The sequence below is a fragment of the Musca autumnalis genome, unplaced genomic scaffold (genome assembly GCF_047663935.1).
Source record: "Musca autumnalis isolate F117 unplaced genomic scaffold, ASM4766393v1 scaffold_3, whole genome shotgun sequence".
NCBI classification, from domain to species: domain Eukaryota; kingdom Metazoa; phylum Arthropoda; class Insecta; order Diptera; family Muscidae; genus Musca; species Musca autumnalis.
The window spans coordinates 29,139,796-29,156,611 of NW_027411866.1; the positions used below are offsets into that span (position 1 = coordinate 29,139,796).

The window sequence follows — 16,816 nt, forward strand, 5'->3', positions numbered from 1 at the left end:
TGATTGTTGTGTACGAGATTTTATATAAGATTTGCACCATAGAATGCATGTAGGCTAAGCAAGATAGCTTTTCATAGCTGAAGAAATGTTCAAAATGGACAGAGTTCGAAAGATAGGTAATATGCCTTACATCTGGAATATGTCTATTAGAAAAAATGTACTTAAATTACACATTACTGGGTCCCATGTTATTTTCTACATTATGCGGTGTTACCACAACGATTAAAAAATTATTTTTTATTTATTTTTTTCCCTTCTCTCTTCCACTAAAGCAACATAATTGACCATTAATATTTTTTGTCTTTGTATGTATAATCTTAAAGAAAATTTGGTGTATTTTTAACTCTATTAGGTTCGGTTATTTTACATGCAAAGCCTTAGTCTATTAGTAAATCAGTTCGTTTCTTTAAAATAAAACAAAAAACAAACAATTTTCGAAAGGACGCTTAAGCCCACCTTCCGCTACTTATCTCTACAACGAAACATTTCTAAACTGCTCATTTACTTAGTTGAACAAAACATAACATGGCCGGGATTTACATCACAAGGGGTTGCATTTAAAGTGCTGAACAAAAAATGTCAGTGTGCTGCTGGAGCTGTTTACTGCTACTACTGGACTTGACTTAAGATGCCACTAATTCGGAAACAGAATTAGAACGTCGTCGTTTTGTAATTTGTTTCCAAAGGCGTCGATTCAGTGACGGTTTGTCCTGGAAAAATAGAAGAAAAATAATTTAAACATTTTAGATGTTGATTTGATTCACGTCTGACGCCATTTTGATTTAAATTATTATCAGAAATATTCCGAAAACAATATTCTTCAAAATCCACGCGCTGAAAGTCCATTAGTCTTTGAGAAAATATTCTGAAAAATACTCGCTACTCCTTGAACAAATTTTATGAAAAATTCACGTTAGTCCTTGAACACATGTTCTGAAAAACACACTCTATTCTTTGAGAAAACCTTTTATAAAAATCCGTTTTTATAGCTCTGACTGTTCAGAAAAGAATCCTAGGAAATCCACTTTCACTGCTCTTATAACATGTGAAAAATCGACGTTTATAGCCAGGATACTCCTTGAGAAAATCTTCTAAAAATGGTTGCAATCTTCTTCAAAATTCCAAATTTATAGCCCTGATAGTCTTTGAGGAATTCATCTTAAAAATCCCACGTTTATAGGTTTAGGAGTACTTGACAAAATCTTTTTAAAAATACACATTTATGGCCCTGATACTCTTTGAGGAAATCTTCTTAAAAAATCTTTTAGGAAATCCTCTTAAAAACTCCACGTTTATTACCCTGATAGTGGTTGAGGAAGTCTTCTTAAAAATTCACGTTTATAGCCCTGAGAGTCTTCTATGATATTTTCTTAAAAAATCCTGATACTCATTTAGAAATTCTTCATCAAAAATTAATAGTATTTGAGGAAATCTTTTTAAAAAATCGACGTTTATAGGATTAGGAACCCTTGAGGATATCATTTTAAAATAGCCCTGAAATCTCTCTGAGAAGAAACTCTTCCTGAAAAATCCATATTTATAGCTCTGATACTCTTTTAGGAAATCTTAAAAATCTTAAAAAAATCTTCTTAAAATATCACGTTTATAGCCTTCATAATCGTTAAGGATATACTCTTCAAAAATCAACGTTTATAGCCATGATAATCTTAATAATATATTTTTAGAAATCCTCGTATATAGCCCTGAAATCTCTCTGAAAATGTCTTATAAAAAAGTCCAAGTTCTTAGTCCTGATAATCTTCGATAAAAAGTTTTTGTAATTGGGCTCCACTTTCTTCCTTTAAGAATACCCATATTTAGGCGCCACTTCTAAATAAACTACGATTGGGCACCACTTTCTTCTTTCTAGATAAACTACCATTGGGCGCCACTTTTCCCTTCCAAATAAACTACGATTGGGCACCACTTTCTTCCTTCCAGATAAACTACGATTGGGCGCCACTTTCTTCCTTCCAGATAAACTACGATCGGGCGCCACTTTCTTCCTTCTGCATAAACTACGATTGGACGCCACTTCCTTTCCTTTAGATAACCCACGATTGGACGCCACTTTCATTCCTTTATATAATCCATAACTAGTAGTCCATTTCATTATTTCAAGTAATACATTATTGGACGCAACTATCCATCCCCAAGATTAACCACGATTGGACGCAACTTTCCATCCCCAAGATTAACCACGATTGGACGCAACTTTCCATCCCCAAGAGAACCCACGATTTGGACGCCACTTTCTTGCCTTTAGATAACCCACGATTGGACGTCACTTTCTTTCCTTTAGATAACCCACGATTGGACGCCACTTTCTTGCTTTTAGAGAACCCACGATTGGGCGCCACTTTCTTGCTTTTAGATAACCCACGATTGGACGCCACTTTCTTGCTTTTAGATAACCCACGATTGGACGCCACTTTCTTGCTTTTAGATAACCCACGATTGGACGCCACTTTCTTGCTTTTAGATAACCCACGATTGGACGCCACTTTCTTGCTTTTAGATAACCCACGATTGGACGCCACTTTCTTGCTTTTAGATAACCCACGATTGGACGCCACTTTCTTGCTTTTAGATAACCCACGATTGGACGCCACTTTCTTGCTTTTAGATAACCCACGATTGGACGCCACTTTCTTGCTTTTAGATAACCCACGATTGGACGCCACTTTCTTGCTTTTATATAACCCACGATTGGACGCCACTTTCTTGCTTTTAGATAACCCACGATTGGACGCCACTTTCTTGCTTTAAGATAACCCACGAGTGGACGCCACTTTCTTGCTTTTAGATAACCCACGATTGGGTGCCACTTCTCCCTTCTAGATAGACTATCATTGGGCGCCACTTTCTTCTTTCTAGGTAGACTACCATTGGGAACAAATGTCTTCCTTCCAGATAAACTACGATTGGGCGCCACTTTCTTCCTTCTGGATAAACTACGATTGGACGCCACTTTCTTCCTTCTCGATAAGCTACGATTAGACGCCATTTTCTTTCCTTTATATAATCCATAACTAGTAGTCCATTTCATTATTTCAAATAATCCATTATTGGACGCAACTTTCCATTCCCAAGATAAACCACGATTGGACGCAAGTTTCCATCCCTAAGATAAACCACGATTGGACGCAAGTTTCCATCCCTAAGATAAACCACGATTGGACGCAACTTTGCATCCCCAAGAGAACACACGATTGGACGCCACTTTCTTGCCTTTTGATAACCCACGATTGGACGCCACTTTTTTTCCTTTAGATAACCCACGATTGGACGCCACTTTCTTGTCTTTTGATAACCCACGATTGGACGCCACTTTTTTTCTTTTAGATAACCCACGATAGGACGCCACTTCTTTTCTTTAGATAACCCACGATTGGGCGCCACTTCTTCCTTCTAGATAGACTACCATTGGGAGTCACTTTCTTCTTTCCAGATAAACTACGATTGGGCGCCACTTTTTTCCTTCTGGGTAAACTACGACTGGACGCCACTTTCTTCCTTCTCGATAAGCTACGATTGGACGCAACTTTCTTTCCTTTATATAATCCATAACTAGTAGTCCATTTCATTATTTCAAATAATCCATTATTGGACGCAACTTTCCATCCCCAAGATAAACCATGATTGGACGCAACTTTCCATCCCCAAGAGAACCCGCGATTGGACGCCACGTTCTTGCCTTTAGATAACCCACGATGGACGCCAATTTCTTGCCTTTACATAACCCACGATTGGACGCCACTATCTTGCCTTTAGATAACCCACGATTGGACGGCACTTTCTTTCCTTTAGATAACCCACGATTGGACGCCACTTTCTTTCCTTAAGATAACCCACGATTGGACGCCACTTTCTTTCCTTTAGATAACCCACGATTGGACGCCACTTTCTTTCCTTTAGATAACCCACGATTGGACGCCACTTTCTTTCCTTTAGATAACCCACGATTGGACGCCACTTTCTTCCCTTAAGATAACCCACGATTGGACGCCACTTTCTTTCCTTTAGATAACCCACGATTGGGCGCCACTTCTCCCTTCTAGATAGACTAGCATTGGGAGCCACTTTCTTCCTTCTAGATAGACAACGATTGGGCTCCACTTTCTTCCTTCTAGATATACTACGATTGGGCGGCACTTTCTTCCTTCTAGATATACTACGATTGGGCGGCACTTTCTTCCTTCTAGATAAACTACCATTCGGCGCTACTTTTTTCCTTGTAGATAGACTATAATTGGGCGCCACTTTCTTCTTTTAGATAGACTACCATTAGGCGCCACTTTCTTCCTTCCAGATAAACTACGATTGGGCGTCACTTTCTCCGTTATAGATAAACTACGATTGGCGCAACTTTCCGTACTTAATATAATCACGATCGACGCCACTTTCCGTACTTAATATAATCACGATACTTAATATAACACAGGATTGGTACCAGTTTCTATACTTAGGATAACTTACTATTGGACGACATTTTCTACACTTACAATAACCCACTATTGAATGCCATTTTCTATCCTTAAGATAATTCACTATTGGGAGCCACTTCCTATCCTTACGATTCCTTATCAGTTATGACCAACGTTGGGCGCCATATTCGTTTGCAGTACCTTTTGACATCATCTGTTTTCTTTATGTTTTTGGACATCATATACCTTTTTTTACCTAATTTAATCCCCATGTTGGGCGCCAAACAAAATTTATCCCAACATCACCTCTATATACTTACATTATCCTTGCGTGGGGACATCGGTGCCTGTTTGTGCTGAGGCGTGCTACTAGAATTGGAATCATTAAGCGAGGTTTGTGAGTTATTGGCGCTCGGGGGTATTTCAGAATTGCGACGTTTAATAAAATTTATTCTGAAAAAGGAAAAAAGTGACAAAACCATTTCGCTTTATCTTCTCATATCTCTCTCCCTTTTCTCTTTTTGCATTTTTCACTTACAATTTATTAGCCTTGCCCGTTTCCATTAGAGCTGTCTCATCACGACTTATTTTACGTTGCCTACTATGGCCCTTTTTCGACGTACTACTCAGCTCTTCACTCGCACCGACCATCGAAGTAGTATTCGTCGTCCTCGTCGTCAGAGGATTGTTCAATGAATTGCTGTCGGTCGCTGTTATTGTTGTTGCTGTTGTGGAGGCCATTATTTTCGTCGTCGTCATCGTCTTGACTCGTGAGCCACTCCTCAATTGAGACATGCAATATATCTTCTCTCGTCTCGCCAAGATCTCGAGATCGCTTAGCTTGCTGTCGTCTTTGCTGTTTGCGTCGCTGGCGTTCACGTCTCTGTTTCGATCCGCAAATGCAAAATTGCTCCATGTATTTCGATTTGGCTGCAGGTGTTGTTGAACGTCGGCGACACGTACCGAACCAGCGAAGGGCATTGACGATGCCGCCGGAATTGTTGTTGTCGTTGAGGCCATTGTGCTGGGCACCGGCATGCCGGTGGCCGCATTGCCGTTGTTGATGCTGTTGTTGAGATGAGGTCGTGGCCTGCGATTCACTGTAGGCGTATCCATCTTCGAGTTTCGCTGTTGAGAGTACGATATGACAGCCTCTTTTGGTTGAACCCGATTCATGGCTGAACGATTCAATAAATCTCTGCCCGTCAGACGATGAAATGTTGAGAGGTCGTGCCTAAGAACAAAATGTGGATACTTAAAATTGTTGTTTTTATTTTTTTATTTTTCTAAACTACTTACACCAGAATAGTTGTTAGATCTGGTCCAGGATCGTAACTTATCAAATCTTCGTCTCCCATTATATCCTGATTGAGTGCCAAACGCATCTCTAGGCGAGGACTTAATGCCGAGCCAACTACTGCGGGCTGTGCACAAATCGATGTGGAATCGCTTACGTGTTCGGCTTGTGGTCGCTGCATCTCCATTTGTAGTTCCTGTTCCATATCTATCGTTGTTCTGATTGTTGTTTCTGTCGTTTGTGTCGTTGCCACCTGTTTGCGTTCTGGCTTCATGGGACATTTCCCCCTCGTCTTCGAAACTGTTGTTGATGATGTGCAATGTTGTCGTTTGGTTTTGTTGCTGCTGCCGCTGTTGTCCATTAAGCTGAGCAGTGAGGTCTCGATTATTGTTGATGATAGTCGTTGTAGTTGTGGTTCCCCCGTTTGTTGCTGTTGTTCTATTTGGCGTTTCATTGAGTCGCATGTGTTCCTGCTTATGTTGTTTGCGGAATAATTTCTGATAGCGCAGACATCCTCCACGTTTGTATCTTTCGGTGTCGCTGTCGTCGTCCTCCTCGTCATCGTCGTCGTTGATTCGGGCGTCGTCGTCATCGTTGCAGTGTGTTGATGTGCGGGTATATTTGCCGTGGGTGTAGCATTTTTGACGCCGCAATGGCCGTCGTCTTTGACACCCACGGAAGAGCCAGTGTCAGCAAAAACGCCAGATTTTCGTTGAGGTTGGGGCTAGAAAGTTCGGGAGAGGGGGGAAAGGAAGGAAGAAAATATTAGTGACCTTTGATATTGTCCGATTAACCTTTAAATTGATGTTCCTATGTTTATGTCGGAATTAAAGGACTACATGAGTGGGAGCCACTGTCTTTGCTTAAAACACACACGATTTGCTGCCGGTGTCTTAGCTTTAAATAGCCCACAATTGGGCACCATTTGCTTGGCTTTAAAAATACCATGAGTGGGCTCCACTGTCTTAGCTTTTAATAGACCACAATCGGGCCCCATTACCTTAGATTTAAGCACACAAGAATTGGGCGCCACTGTCATAGCCTTATAAAGCCCATAATTAGGCGCCACTGTCTTAGATTTAAGTAACCTACATTTCGGCGCCGCATCTGGACGCCACTTTCTTCCTCTAAGATAACCAAGGATTGTGCGCCACCTTCTGCCCTGCGATAACCCACGATTGGGGTGGGGGCACTTTCGATCCTCAAGATAACCCACGTTTGGATGTCACATTCTATCCTTAATATAGCCCACGATTGGACGCCACTTTCTTTCCTTTAGATAACCCACGATTGGACGCCACTTTCTGTCCGTTAGATAACCCACGATTGGACGCCACTTTCTTTCCTTTAGATAACCCACGATTGGACGCCACTTTCTTTCCTTTAGATAACCCACGATTGGAAGCCACTTTCTTTCTTTATATAATCCATAACTAGTAGTCCGTTTCATTATTTGAAATAATCCATTATTGGACGCAACTTTCCATCCCAAGAGAACCCACGATTGGACGACATTTTATTTCCTTTAGATAACCCACGATTGGACGGCACTTTATTTCCTTAAGATAACCCACTATTGGACGCCACTTTCTTTCCTTTAGATAACCCACGATTAGTCGCTACTTTCTTTCCTTTAGATAACCCACGATTGGACGCCACTTTCTTGCCTTTAGATAACCCACGATTTGACTCCACGTTCTTTCCCTTAGATAACCCACGATTGGACGCCACTTTATTTCCTTCCGATAACCCACGATTGGACGCCACTTTCTTTCCTTCCGAAAACCCACTATTGGACGCCACTTTCTTTCTTTTAGATAACCCAGGATTGGGCACCGCTTTCTATCCTCAAGATAACCCACGTATGGACGTCACATTCTATCCTTAAGATAAAACACAATTTGGCGCCACTTTCTATCCTTAAGATAAACCACAATGGGGCGCCACTTTCTATCCTTAATATTAACCACAATTGGGCGCCACTTTCTATCTTTAAGGTAAACCACGATTGGTTGCGACTTTCTATCCATACTATTAATCACAATTGGGCGCCACTTTCTATCCTTAATATTAACCACAATTGGGCGCCACTTTCTATCCTTAAGGTAAACCACGATTGGTTGCGACTTTCTATCATAAAGATAAACCACTATTGGGTGCGACTTTCTATCTCTAAGATAAACCACAATTGGGCGCCACTTTCTATCCTTAATATTAACCACGATTGGGCGCCACTTCCTATCCTTAACATAAACCACAATTGGGCGCCTCCTTCCATTCCTAAGATAAACCACGATTGGGCGCCACCTTCTACCCTTAAGATAACCCACGATTGGGATCGACTTTCTATCCTTAAGATAAATCACAATTGGGCGCCGATTTCTTCCCTATTGGATAACCCACGATTGGGCGTCACTTTCTTCTAGTAAGAAATCTACTAACTGGGCACCGCTTGGATGCCGCACGATTGAGCGTTCCTTTTATTCTTAAATAAGAGAAGCCTTCTTGGGAAATGTTCCTGTTCGTTCAATTCACGATTGGGCGCCAACTTGTTAAATTTTCATATTTTCCTATTTTCGAAAAAAATGTCATCTTAAGCTCACTTACCGCTTTTGCTGTTGGTTTTGTATCCGTTCCACTTGTCTTGAGATTTGTTTGAGTCAATAAGAGACGACGTGGCGGCGGTGGAGGTGGTATAAATTTCGCTGGTCGTGGCAAGGTTTTCACTTCGTTCTTCGGCACCGACACCGCCAGCGCCTCCGCTGGCATTTTGTCGCCTCTCTCGCTCTCTGTAGTGGCGTTCACGTTGCTGATTGTTGTAGATGCCAACGAGACTACCGGATTCGGTGTTGTCGGTATTGTTGGGACCGTCGTAATACAAGTCTCCATCGGCGTTGTGGTTATGGCTGTTACTGGCGTCATCGTCGTCGTCATCGCTGTTATCATGGCTGTAGTTATTGTTGTGCTCATCGATGTCGTCATCTTCGTCAAGGAGGTTTCGGCTTCGACTTTGGCTATATCGCTGTCGGCTGTTACAGATATCGTCTGTGGCATAGTAACCGCTGTTGGTATAGCCTCGTTGCTGTTGGTTGCTTTGATCGTATGCTGATCCAAGAGGTACTCGCAAGATGAGGCCTTCAGTACTGCTTGAGGTAAAACGTTTGCTCCAACCTGCAGCGGTTTGCTCAGCGGCCGAGGACCCAAAATTGTGGTTTGCAATTGAGGCTGTAGACGTTCCTCCGTTGAAGTCAGATCCTCGTCCTCCTCGTAATCCGCTGTATTCACATGATCCTCCATCTCCTCCTCCTCCTCGTCCTCCTCCTCGCTGGAACTTCCAGCTTCCGAATCCTCTAAATAGTGGCCATTTGTCGTTGTTTCCCCCTACCAATTTTTTTGAAATAGAATTCAACTAATCAATTCTGGTTTAAAGCAAGCGATTTTTTATGACCGAATAGGGTCGATCGATTGGTTTTGGAGCCTTGCAAAAGCTTGTTTGTTAGTTTTCGTTGTGAGCAGTGTTGCCGTTTTTGGGGGAAGATCCATAGCTTTGGGCCCAAAGGCTTCGTAGCATGCTTTCCATGAAACTTAGTCCGGTTTTGTTTTGAAAGCCTTAAGGACCCTAGGTGAGATTGAAGACTATATAAATGTTTTATATTTTCAGAACGCGTTGGGCTTTGTTGACTGACAAATTATTTAGTAAGTGATTCATTTGATCTTAGTGCTCTAGGAATCGTTTTTCTGGCTAAGTTCATTTTGGTCGTTTCTCATAAAAAAATGCTATATGAAACGGCAACACTGCTTCTAAGTGGTTGTGTGTATTAAAATTTGTTATGTGTCTGGGAATTGGTGAGTGATTAGTTGTTGTAGATTGACATAGATGGCGTTATCAGTTGCTTTTAATGTGTATTACTTTGCAGTATTGAACGTTTTGCTAGAGTCTCACTAATTTTACTACAACTTTCTATTGATTGAATTTGAATGATGGATGAATTGAAGTATACACATAAACACAGAGAACAAGCAAAAGGAATAAAATTTATACACAAATACACACGCACACAACGTAACGGAATTACAAACGAAACACATACATAGTTTAGAGGCAGTGAAAACATTAAAGGAATGATTTTTTTAAATATTTGTTTTTTTTTTTTTTGAGATGACATGGCGTTGATGATTTGGATGATGTTGGTGATGTTGAATTGCATTGCATGAAAGTAAAGAAAGAAAATAAAACACAAAGACAAGAACAAAAAGAGAATTAAAGATGATAAATAAATGGATGAGTGCAAATAAGTTTGAATTGAAATTTATAAAATATGAGTGAATATAATAAAGCACTGTGGAAAAATGTGGGGAATTTTGAAAATCCCTCTGGGAAAAAAAAATTGCCACAAATTTCCCTTGAACGCGGATTTCTAAGAATAAAATTCCCATAAACGTGGATTTTTTTTTAAGAAAAAATATTGGATTTAAAAAAAATATTTTGGATTTTTGTAAAATATTTTTCTAAAAAATGTGAATTTTTTAAGAAAAAATTTCCCACAAACGTGAATTTGTAGGAAAAAAATCTCCCAAAAAACGTAGATTTCTTAACAAAAAAATTCACAAACGTGAATTTTAAAATATTAAATTTTCAAATAATCGGAATTTTTAAAAACAATTTTTAATGAATTTCTAAATCAATTTTAGGTAAATTTAATTTGTTCAAATCTATTCACACTTATATAAGGTAGATGCAGAAATTACAACAACTCCCAAATTTACAAAAACAACATTGTTGTTATTGAAAATTAAATGTCAAAGAAAATATTGAATAATAGAGTCGTTCTAAAAATTTTCTCAAGAAAAACATAAATACATTTTGAAAATTCTCTAAAATCGAACAAATTTGAATCTAAATGTGAATATAAAGCATTCAGAACTGTCGTTGGTAATTTTTATTACACGTTTAGGATGAAAAGAATTATTTTATGGTAGCAAATTTCGAAGTTTCAAATTTCCTGAGTATACCCTATTACATTTTGAAAACCAAATTTACAAAAAAAAGTAAAAATACAGCTGATTGTCACTTCTACCTTATATAAATGTGCCTCGATTATGAGCATTTTCAAAGAATGTAAAATACGTTTTTGGAATTGAGGGGATTTTCTAAATTTTCTTACGAATATTTTTAAACTTTTTGTTGGAAATTGGGGATTTTTCTAAGTCCCTTTTGAAAATTGTGTGATTTTTATAATTTTTTTGGAATGAATTTTTGAAATTATTCTTTGGAATAAAGGGGTCTTTGGAATGCCTTTTGGGAATAGCAAGATTTTTGAAACTCCTTTTGAGAATTAATCTAACTTGAACTTGAAGTGTTTAAATATTGAAATTTGAAATATATTTAATGACTATGGAAATTGGAACTGCGTATTTAGAAAATAATTGAAGGAATTTCTAGATTTAGATATATTTTCTATCTTTTCAAATAAACTTAACAAAATTTAAAATTGTCTAATAATGGAAAATGATTTTTGCGAATTTCTAAATTTCTCTTAGGAATATTATTTTATTTTTATAGAAATCCCCTAGCGTTTTAAAAAATCCACCTTTTGTTGTCAATTTTTAAATAACTTGAATTCTCAAAAAAAAAATTGATGGGAATTGTGGGCAGTACTTCATATTTCCAATTATTGAAAAAATTAAAAAAAAAATTGATTTTGAGATTTATGTAGAAGTTGGGACTAAAATCCTATCAGGGAGTTTATTTTTAAAAATCCTCAAGGGGATTTTAAATTAATTTTGTTAAAACGGGCGATTTTCAAAAACCGCCTTTAAGCATTGAGGATTATTAGATTTTTAAAATAATTTTAATTAGTTGTTTTTTAAGATCACTTTTTTTGATAAGTGGGTTTTTGAATTTGATTTTGTAATACCAAATATATTATAATTTTAAATATGTTTCATTGATTTAGAAAGTATTGAAATGCAATTCCAAAACACTATTTTGGCATTTAAAAATGTATTATTCTTTTTTCAGATGTAATTCGAAACATTTTAGTTGTAATTCGTATTATTCTATTTATAATTCGAATTATTCCATTTGTAATTCTCTTCTAATTATTGAAAAAAATTAAAAAATAGATGAATATCGGATTTATATAGAAGTTGAGATTTTTAAAATCCCTTCAGGAAGTTTATTTTTAAAAATCCTCAAGGGAATTTGAAATTAAATTTATTAAAACGGGGGATTTTCAAAAACCGTATTTAGGCATTAGGAATTATTTGGAAATTAGAGAATTTTTGAAATATTTTTAAGATCCCTTTTTATGATAAGTGGATTTTTGAATTTGATTCTGTAATACCAAATATATTATAATTTTAATTCTGTTTCATTGATTTAGAAAGTATTCAAATGCAATTCCAAATACATTTTTGGAAATCTTTTTGATGTTTGGCATTTAAATAAAAAGATGAAAATGTTTTTTTTTTGGAAATAAGGCATTTTTAAAATTTCTTTTTTGGAACCCCACAGATGTAATTCGAATTATTTTTATTGTAATTTGAGAATTTCATTTGTAATTCGGATTATTCCATATGTAATTCGAAATATTATATTTGTAATTCGAATTATTCCATTTGTAAACCGAAATATTCCATTTGTACTTCGAATTATTCCATTTGTAATTCGAATTATTTCATTTGTAATTCGAATTATTCCATTTGTAATTCGAATTATTTTATTTGAAATTACACACGAAATCATTCGAATTTCAAATAGAATAATTCGAATTACAAATGGAATAATACGAATTACAAATCTAATATTTCGAACTACAAATGGATAATTCAAATTTCAAATGGAATAATTCGAATTACAAATGGAATATTTCGAATTACAAATGGAATATTTCGAATTACAAATGAAATAATTCGAATTACAAATGGAATAATTCGAGTTACAAATGGAATTCTCGAATTACAAATGAAATGTTACGAATTACAAATATAATTCTCGAATTACAATTAAAATAATTCGAATTACATCAGAAAAAGGTGTAGTATATTGAAATATATTACATTTCTCATATAATATGCTTATTTTGCAATATTTTATTTTTCATTTTTTATTTTCATCATTTCTAATACCTAAAATAATAACAAAACTGGGAAAAAATAGAAAAAAATAATTCAAAGCTAACAAACCCTTTATATTATGGAAATTTTGGACATTATTTTTGAAAGCTGCGAAAATCGTTATTATCCGGGATTGTAATTCAATCGACCAAATTTCAATTTAGAAAAACAATGATTTTTTTTAGAAAGTTTTATAGTTGCTCTTATATATAAATATCACAAAATATGCGTTCTTAATATTTTGTGATTAAAAATATATGAGAAACAATGTTACTCCATTATACGGGAAAATCGATTATCCGTAATGCCTCCAGTCCCGACCATTATGGATAATCGAGTTCCGACTGTATTTTTTTTTTATAAATATTTTTAATAATTTCCAACTTGGAAAAAAATTTACAGTTTACATTGTAATCGAATTTCACAAATCTTGAAAAAAAGTCGTAAATTTGAGTGAATTTTCAAAATCCCGTTTCAGATTCTTTTATTTAAAATAAGTGTAGAAAACTTGAAAAAATAAAAAAAAAACAAATTAAATATTTGGGTAAACATCAGTTTTATGGATTTTAAAAATTTATTTTTCAAATATTTATAAATCTCCTCTGAATATTCTTTATGTTTTCCCCACTTCTAACACATTTATAATTATCATTATTAATTAAATAAAAAATTTTAATTTCACAAGTCTTGAAAAACTTGTAAATCTGAAGGAATTTTCAAAATCCTGTTTCAGATTCTTTTATTTAAAAAAGTGTAGGAAACTTGAAAGTATTAAAAAACGAATTAAAAATTTGGGAAAACATCACTCTTAAGAATTTTAAAAAATTATTTTTAAAATATTTATACCACTTCTTTGAATATTTTTTTATATGTTTCCACTTCTAACAAATTTATAATTATTATAATTATTTTAAACATTAAAAAAATCACAAATCTTGAAAAAATTATAAATCTGAGGGTATTTTCAATATCCCGTTTCAGATTCTTTTACTAAAAATAGCGTAGGAAACTTGAAAATATTAAAAAGAAAACAAATAAAAAATTTCGGTAAACATCACTCTTAAGGATTTTAAAAATATATTTTTAAAATCTTTATAAATCTCCCTGTGAATATTTTTTATAATTCCCCACTTCTAACAAATTTATAATTATCATAATTATTTAATTAAGAAATATTTAAAAAAATCACAAAGAAGACGAACGCATAGCAGTGGGAAAAATTTGGATTTGTTTGCAAGTGAAGTTGCTAGAGTTTAGGTAGTGCCAAAGAAATTCTCGATCAGAGTGTTTCTTTGCGCACGTATCTATTTGAGCTAGCAATTGACACTTGGGTATAAAAAGTTTCTTGTTGAAAAACAAGAAATAAGGGAACTGATGAAGATCTATGGCGAGATCTGAAACTATAGTATTCCCTGCCTTACCCCTTGGTAAACATCGCCAATTTTTCCCACTAATAAATTAAAGTTGTTTTAATAAAATATTAAAACAACAACTATGGGATTAAGCCTGACTATTTTGAAAAACAAAATCACAAATCTTGAAAAAAATTTGTAAATCTGAGGTTATTTTCAAAATGCCGTTTCGGATTCTTTTATTGAAAAAAAGTGTAGGAAACTTAAAAAAATTAAAAATTTGCGTAAACATCACTCTTAAGGATTTTAAAAAATTATTTTCAAATATATTTTCCCACTTCTAACAAATTTATAATTTTCATAATTATTTCAAATATTATTTCAGCTTGAAAATATTAAAAACAAAAACTAAATTAAAAATTTGGGTAAACGTTTAAAAATTCATTTTTAAAATATTTATAAATCTCCCTGGGAATATTTTTTATGTGGGATGTGGGAAATCTAAAAAAATTATAATTTTCATAAGTATTAATTTAACAAATTTTAAAAAAATTCACAAATTTAAAAAAATTGTAAATCTGAAGGAATTTTCAAAATCTCGTTACAGATTTTTTATTTAATTTTTTTATTTTTATTTAAAAAAGTGCAAGATACTTGAACATATTTAAAAAAACATATTAAAAATTTTGTTAAAATCATTCACAATGATTTTAGAAAATTATCATTAAATATTTATAAATCTCCCTGTGAATATTTTTTATATTTACCACTTTTAAAAAATTTTAATTATCATATTTATTGAATTAACAAATCTTAAAATAATGGAAAACTTAGTGGATTTTAGAAATCCATATTACGAGTTTTGTTTTCAATTTTGTATTTTCCATATAAAATAGATATAGTAAACATTAAAAATAAAAATTAAATGAAAAATTTGGACATTTTCAAATCCCTTTTAAAATTTTTTTATAAATCTCCTCACTGTGATTTTTAAATTGGGATTCTTTAATAATTTCGAACTGATAAGATTATTGAATTATCGAATTTTGAAAAATAAAATGAAAAACTGTGAGGATTTTCAAAAGTCTTTCGGGAATTTTTGTTCCTAATATCGTATTTTTATTTAAAATAAGTATTAGTAAAGATGAAAAAAGTTTGCCAAATAAAAATAAAATTAAAAAATGGGAGTAAAAAATCCATGTGGAATTTGGATATTTAGACATTTTTACAACTTCTCTCACTGTGCTTTAAAAAAATGTAATTTGATGGCTTGCAAATGTGATTGTTTTAAATTTCTTAAAAACAGAAAAAAAATTAAAACAAAGTCACTAAAACATTTTGCTCTTATTTTTTGTTGCTCTTCTGTTCTTTTTGCTGTTGTTGTTTTGCATGCAATTTTTGTAATGGTGACCCACCTTTTTTAATTCTTCACTTTCCTGTTGGGTTTTTTCTTCATCACTTTCCGTTTCCTCCTCGAATAATGGTTCTAAGCGACGTCTATTTATTGTTTGTTGTAATATGTTTTTTTTTCAATATATTTTATTGATGTTTTGAATTTTGATGATTGTGTTTGTTGTTGATGTTTTTTTTTTTAAGAAAATGAAGTTATTTTTATATTTGAGGATGATGACGATGAATGTTTTTGTTTAATCGATGATGACGAACATAAACGTTGATGACAAATTTACATAAAAAAAATCCAAAAAGGAAATTTATTTAAAGAAAATTATTCAAACTACTTGAATTATTTTTGAAAAATATTCGTATTACTAATTTTCGTGTTGTTTACAATAAATGAATGTGAGAAAAAATCGTTTTATATGAGAGAAAAAATTCTAACATATATTGTATACTAATTTCTTACGATATAAAAGTTATATACCTTGTTGCTAATCTAAATAAAGCGAATTAATAATAAACTATATATGCCTAATTTTTGACTTGATAGTTGGACAAAAGCCTACAAAGCTACTTTAATTGCTTCGAATACATTCAGAAAATGACTATTAAATAAGATGTACTATTAGCTGAGGAAAAGTCCTACGATATTTTACGAAATATTTTAACAGTTTAGTTTGGTTTTGTATTGAGGAACTACATTCTTCCTGATATAAAATCTTAAAATACTAAGATCACCAACTATGATGGTTGACTGGCATGGTCCATATTTTTCATATCATAATATTTCTTTCAACTTAAATCAAGTTTGGATCGAGTTTGGCACAGTTCGTCCTTGTACTTCGTATTACTGGGGAATACATTTACGTTCGTTGATGTCCAGGCTTACTAAGATAATTGCCTGATAGTAAAAAACAACAATCCCAGCGGCATTGAGAATTTATTCTTGTAGACGGTGTCGGATCTGTCATTGAAAAAAATGTCCAAAACTTTGCTTTTTAATCCAGTAAAAAAGCTTGGGCATAGTAATAATTGTGCCACAAACATCCTATAAGGGACAAGGGAGACTTCTGTCATATCAATGCTTGGACATAGATCAACTTTAAAATGTTTATAGTTTGTGGTCTCGATTACTGGATATAGTTGTCGAAGGCATTTGCCTATATAAAAGACGCGAAGACATCCAAACTCTGCTAACGGACGCAAGGTTTTGTTTTTGATTA

The 16,816-nt window shown here is 34.2% G+C and overlaps 1 protein-coding gene across 1 annotated transcript in view; it reads right to left on the reverse strand.

Moving 5' to 3' along the window:
- Positions 1-308: 308 nt before the first annotated feature.
- Positions 309-16,816, reverse strand: part of PsGEF (Protostome-specific GEF) — a 255,745-nt gene continuing 239,237 nt past the window's right edge. The window contains exons 12-17 of the mRNA XM_073975346.1: positions 15,611-15,692; positions 8,332-9,105; positions 5,727-6,448; positions 4,966-5,661; positions 4,748-4,880; positions 309-710 (exon numbers count right to left, since the gene is read on the reverse strand). Of these exons, the coding sequence (XP_073831447.1) occupies positions 624-710; positions 4,748-4,880; positions 4,966-5,661; positions 5,727-6,448; positions 8,332-9,105; positions 15,611-15,692 (2,494 nt within the window). The 3' untranslated portion in view covers positions 309-623. The remainder of the gene's footprint in view (positions 711-4,747; positions 4,881-4,965; positions 5,662-5,726; positions 6,449-8,331; positions 9,106-15,610; positions 15,693-16,816) is intronic.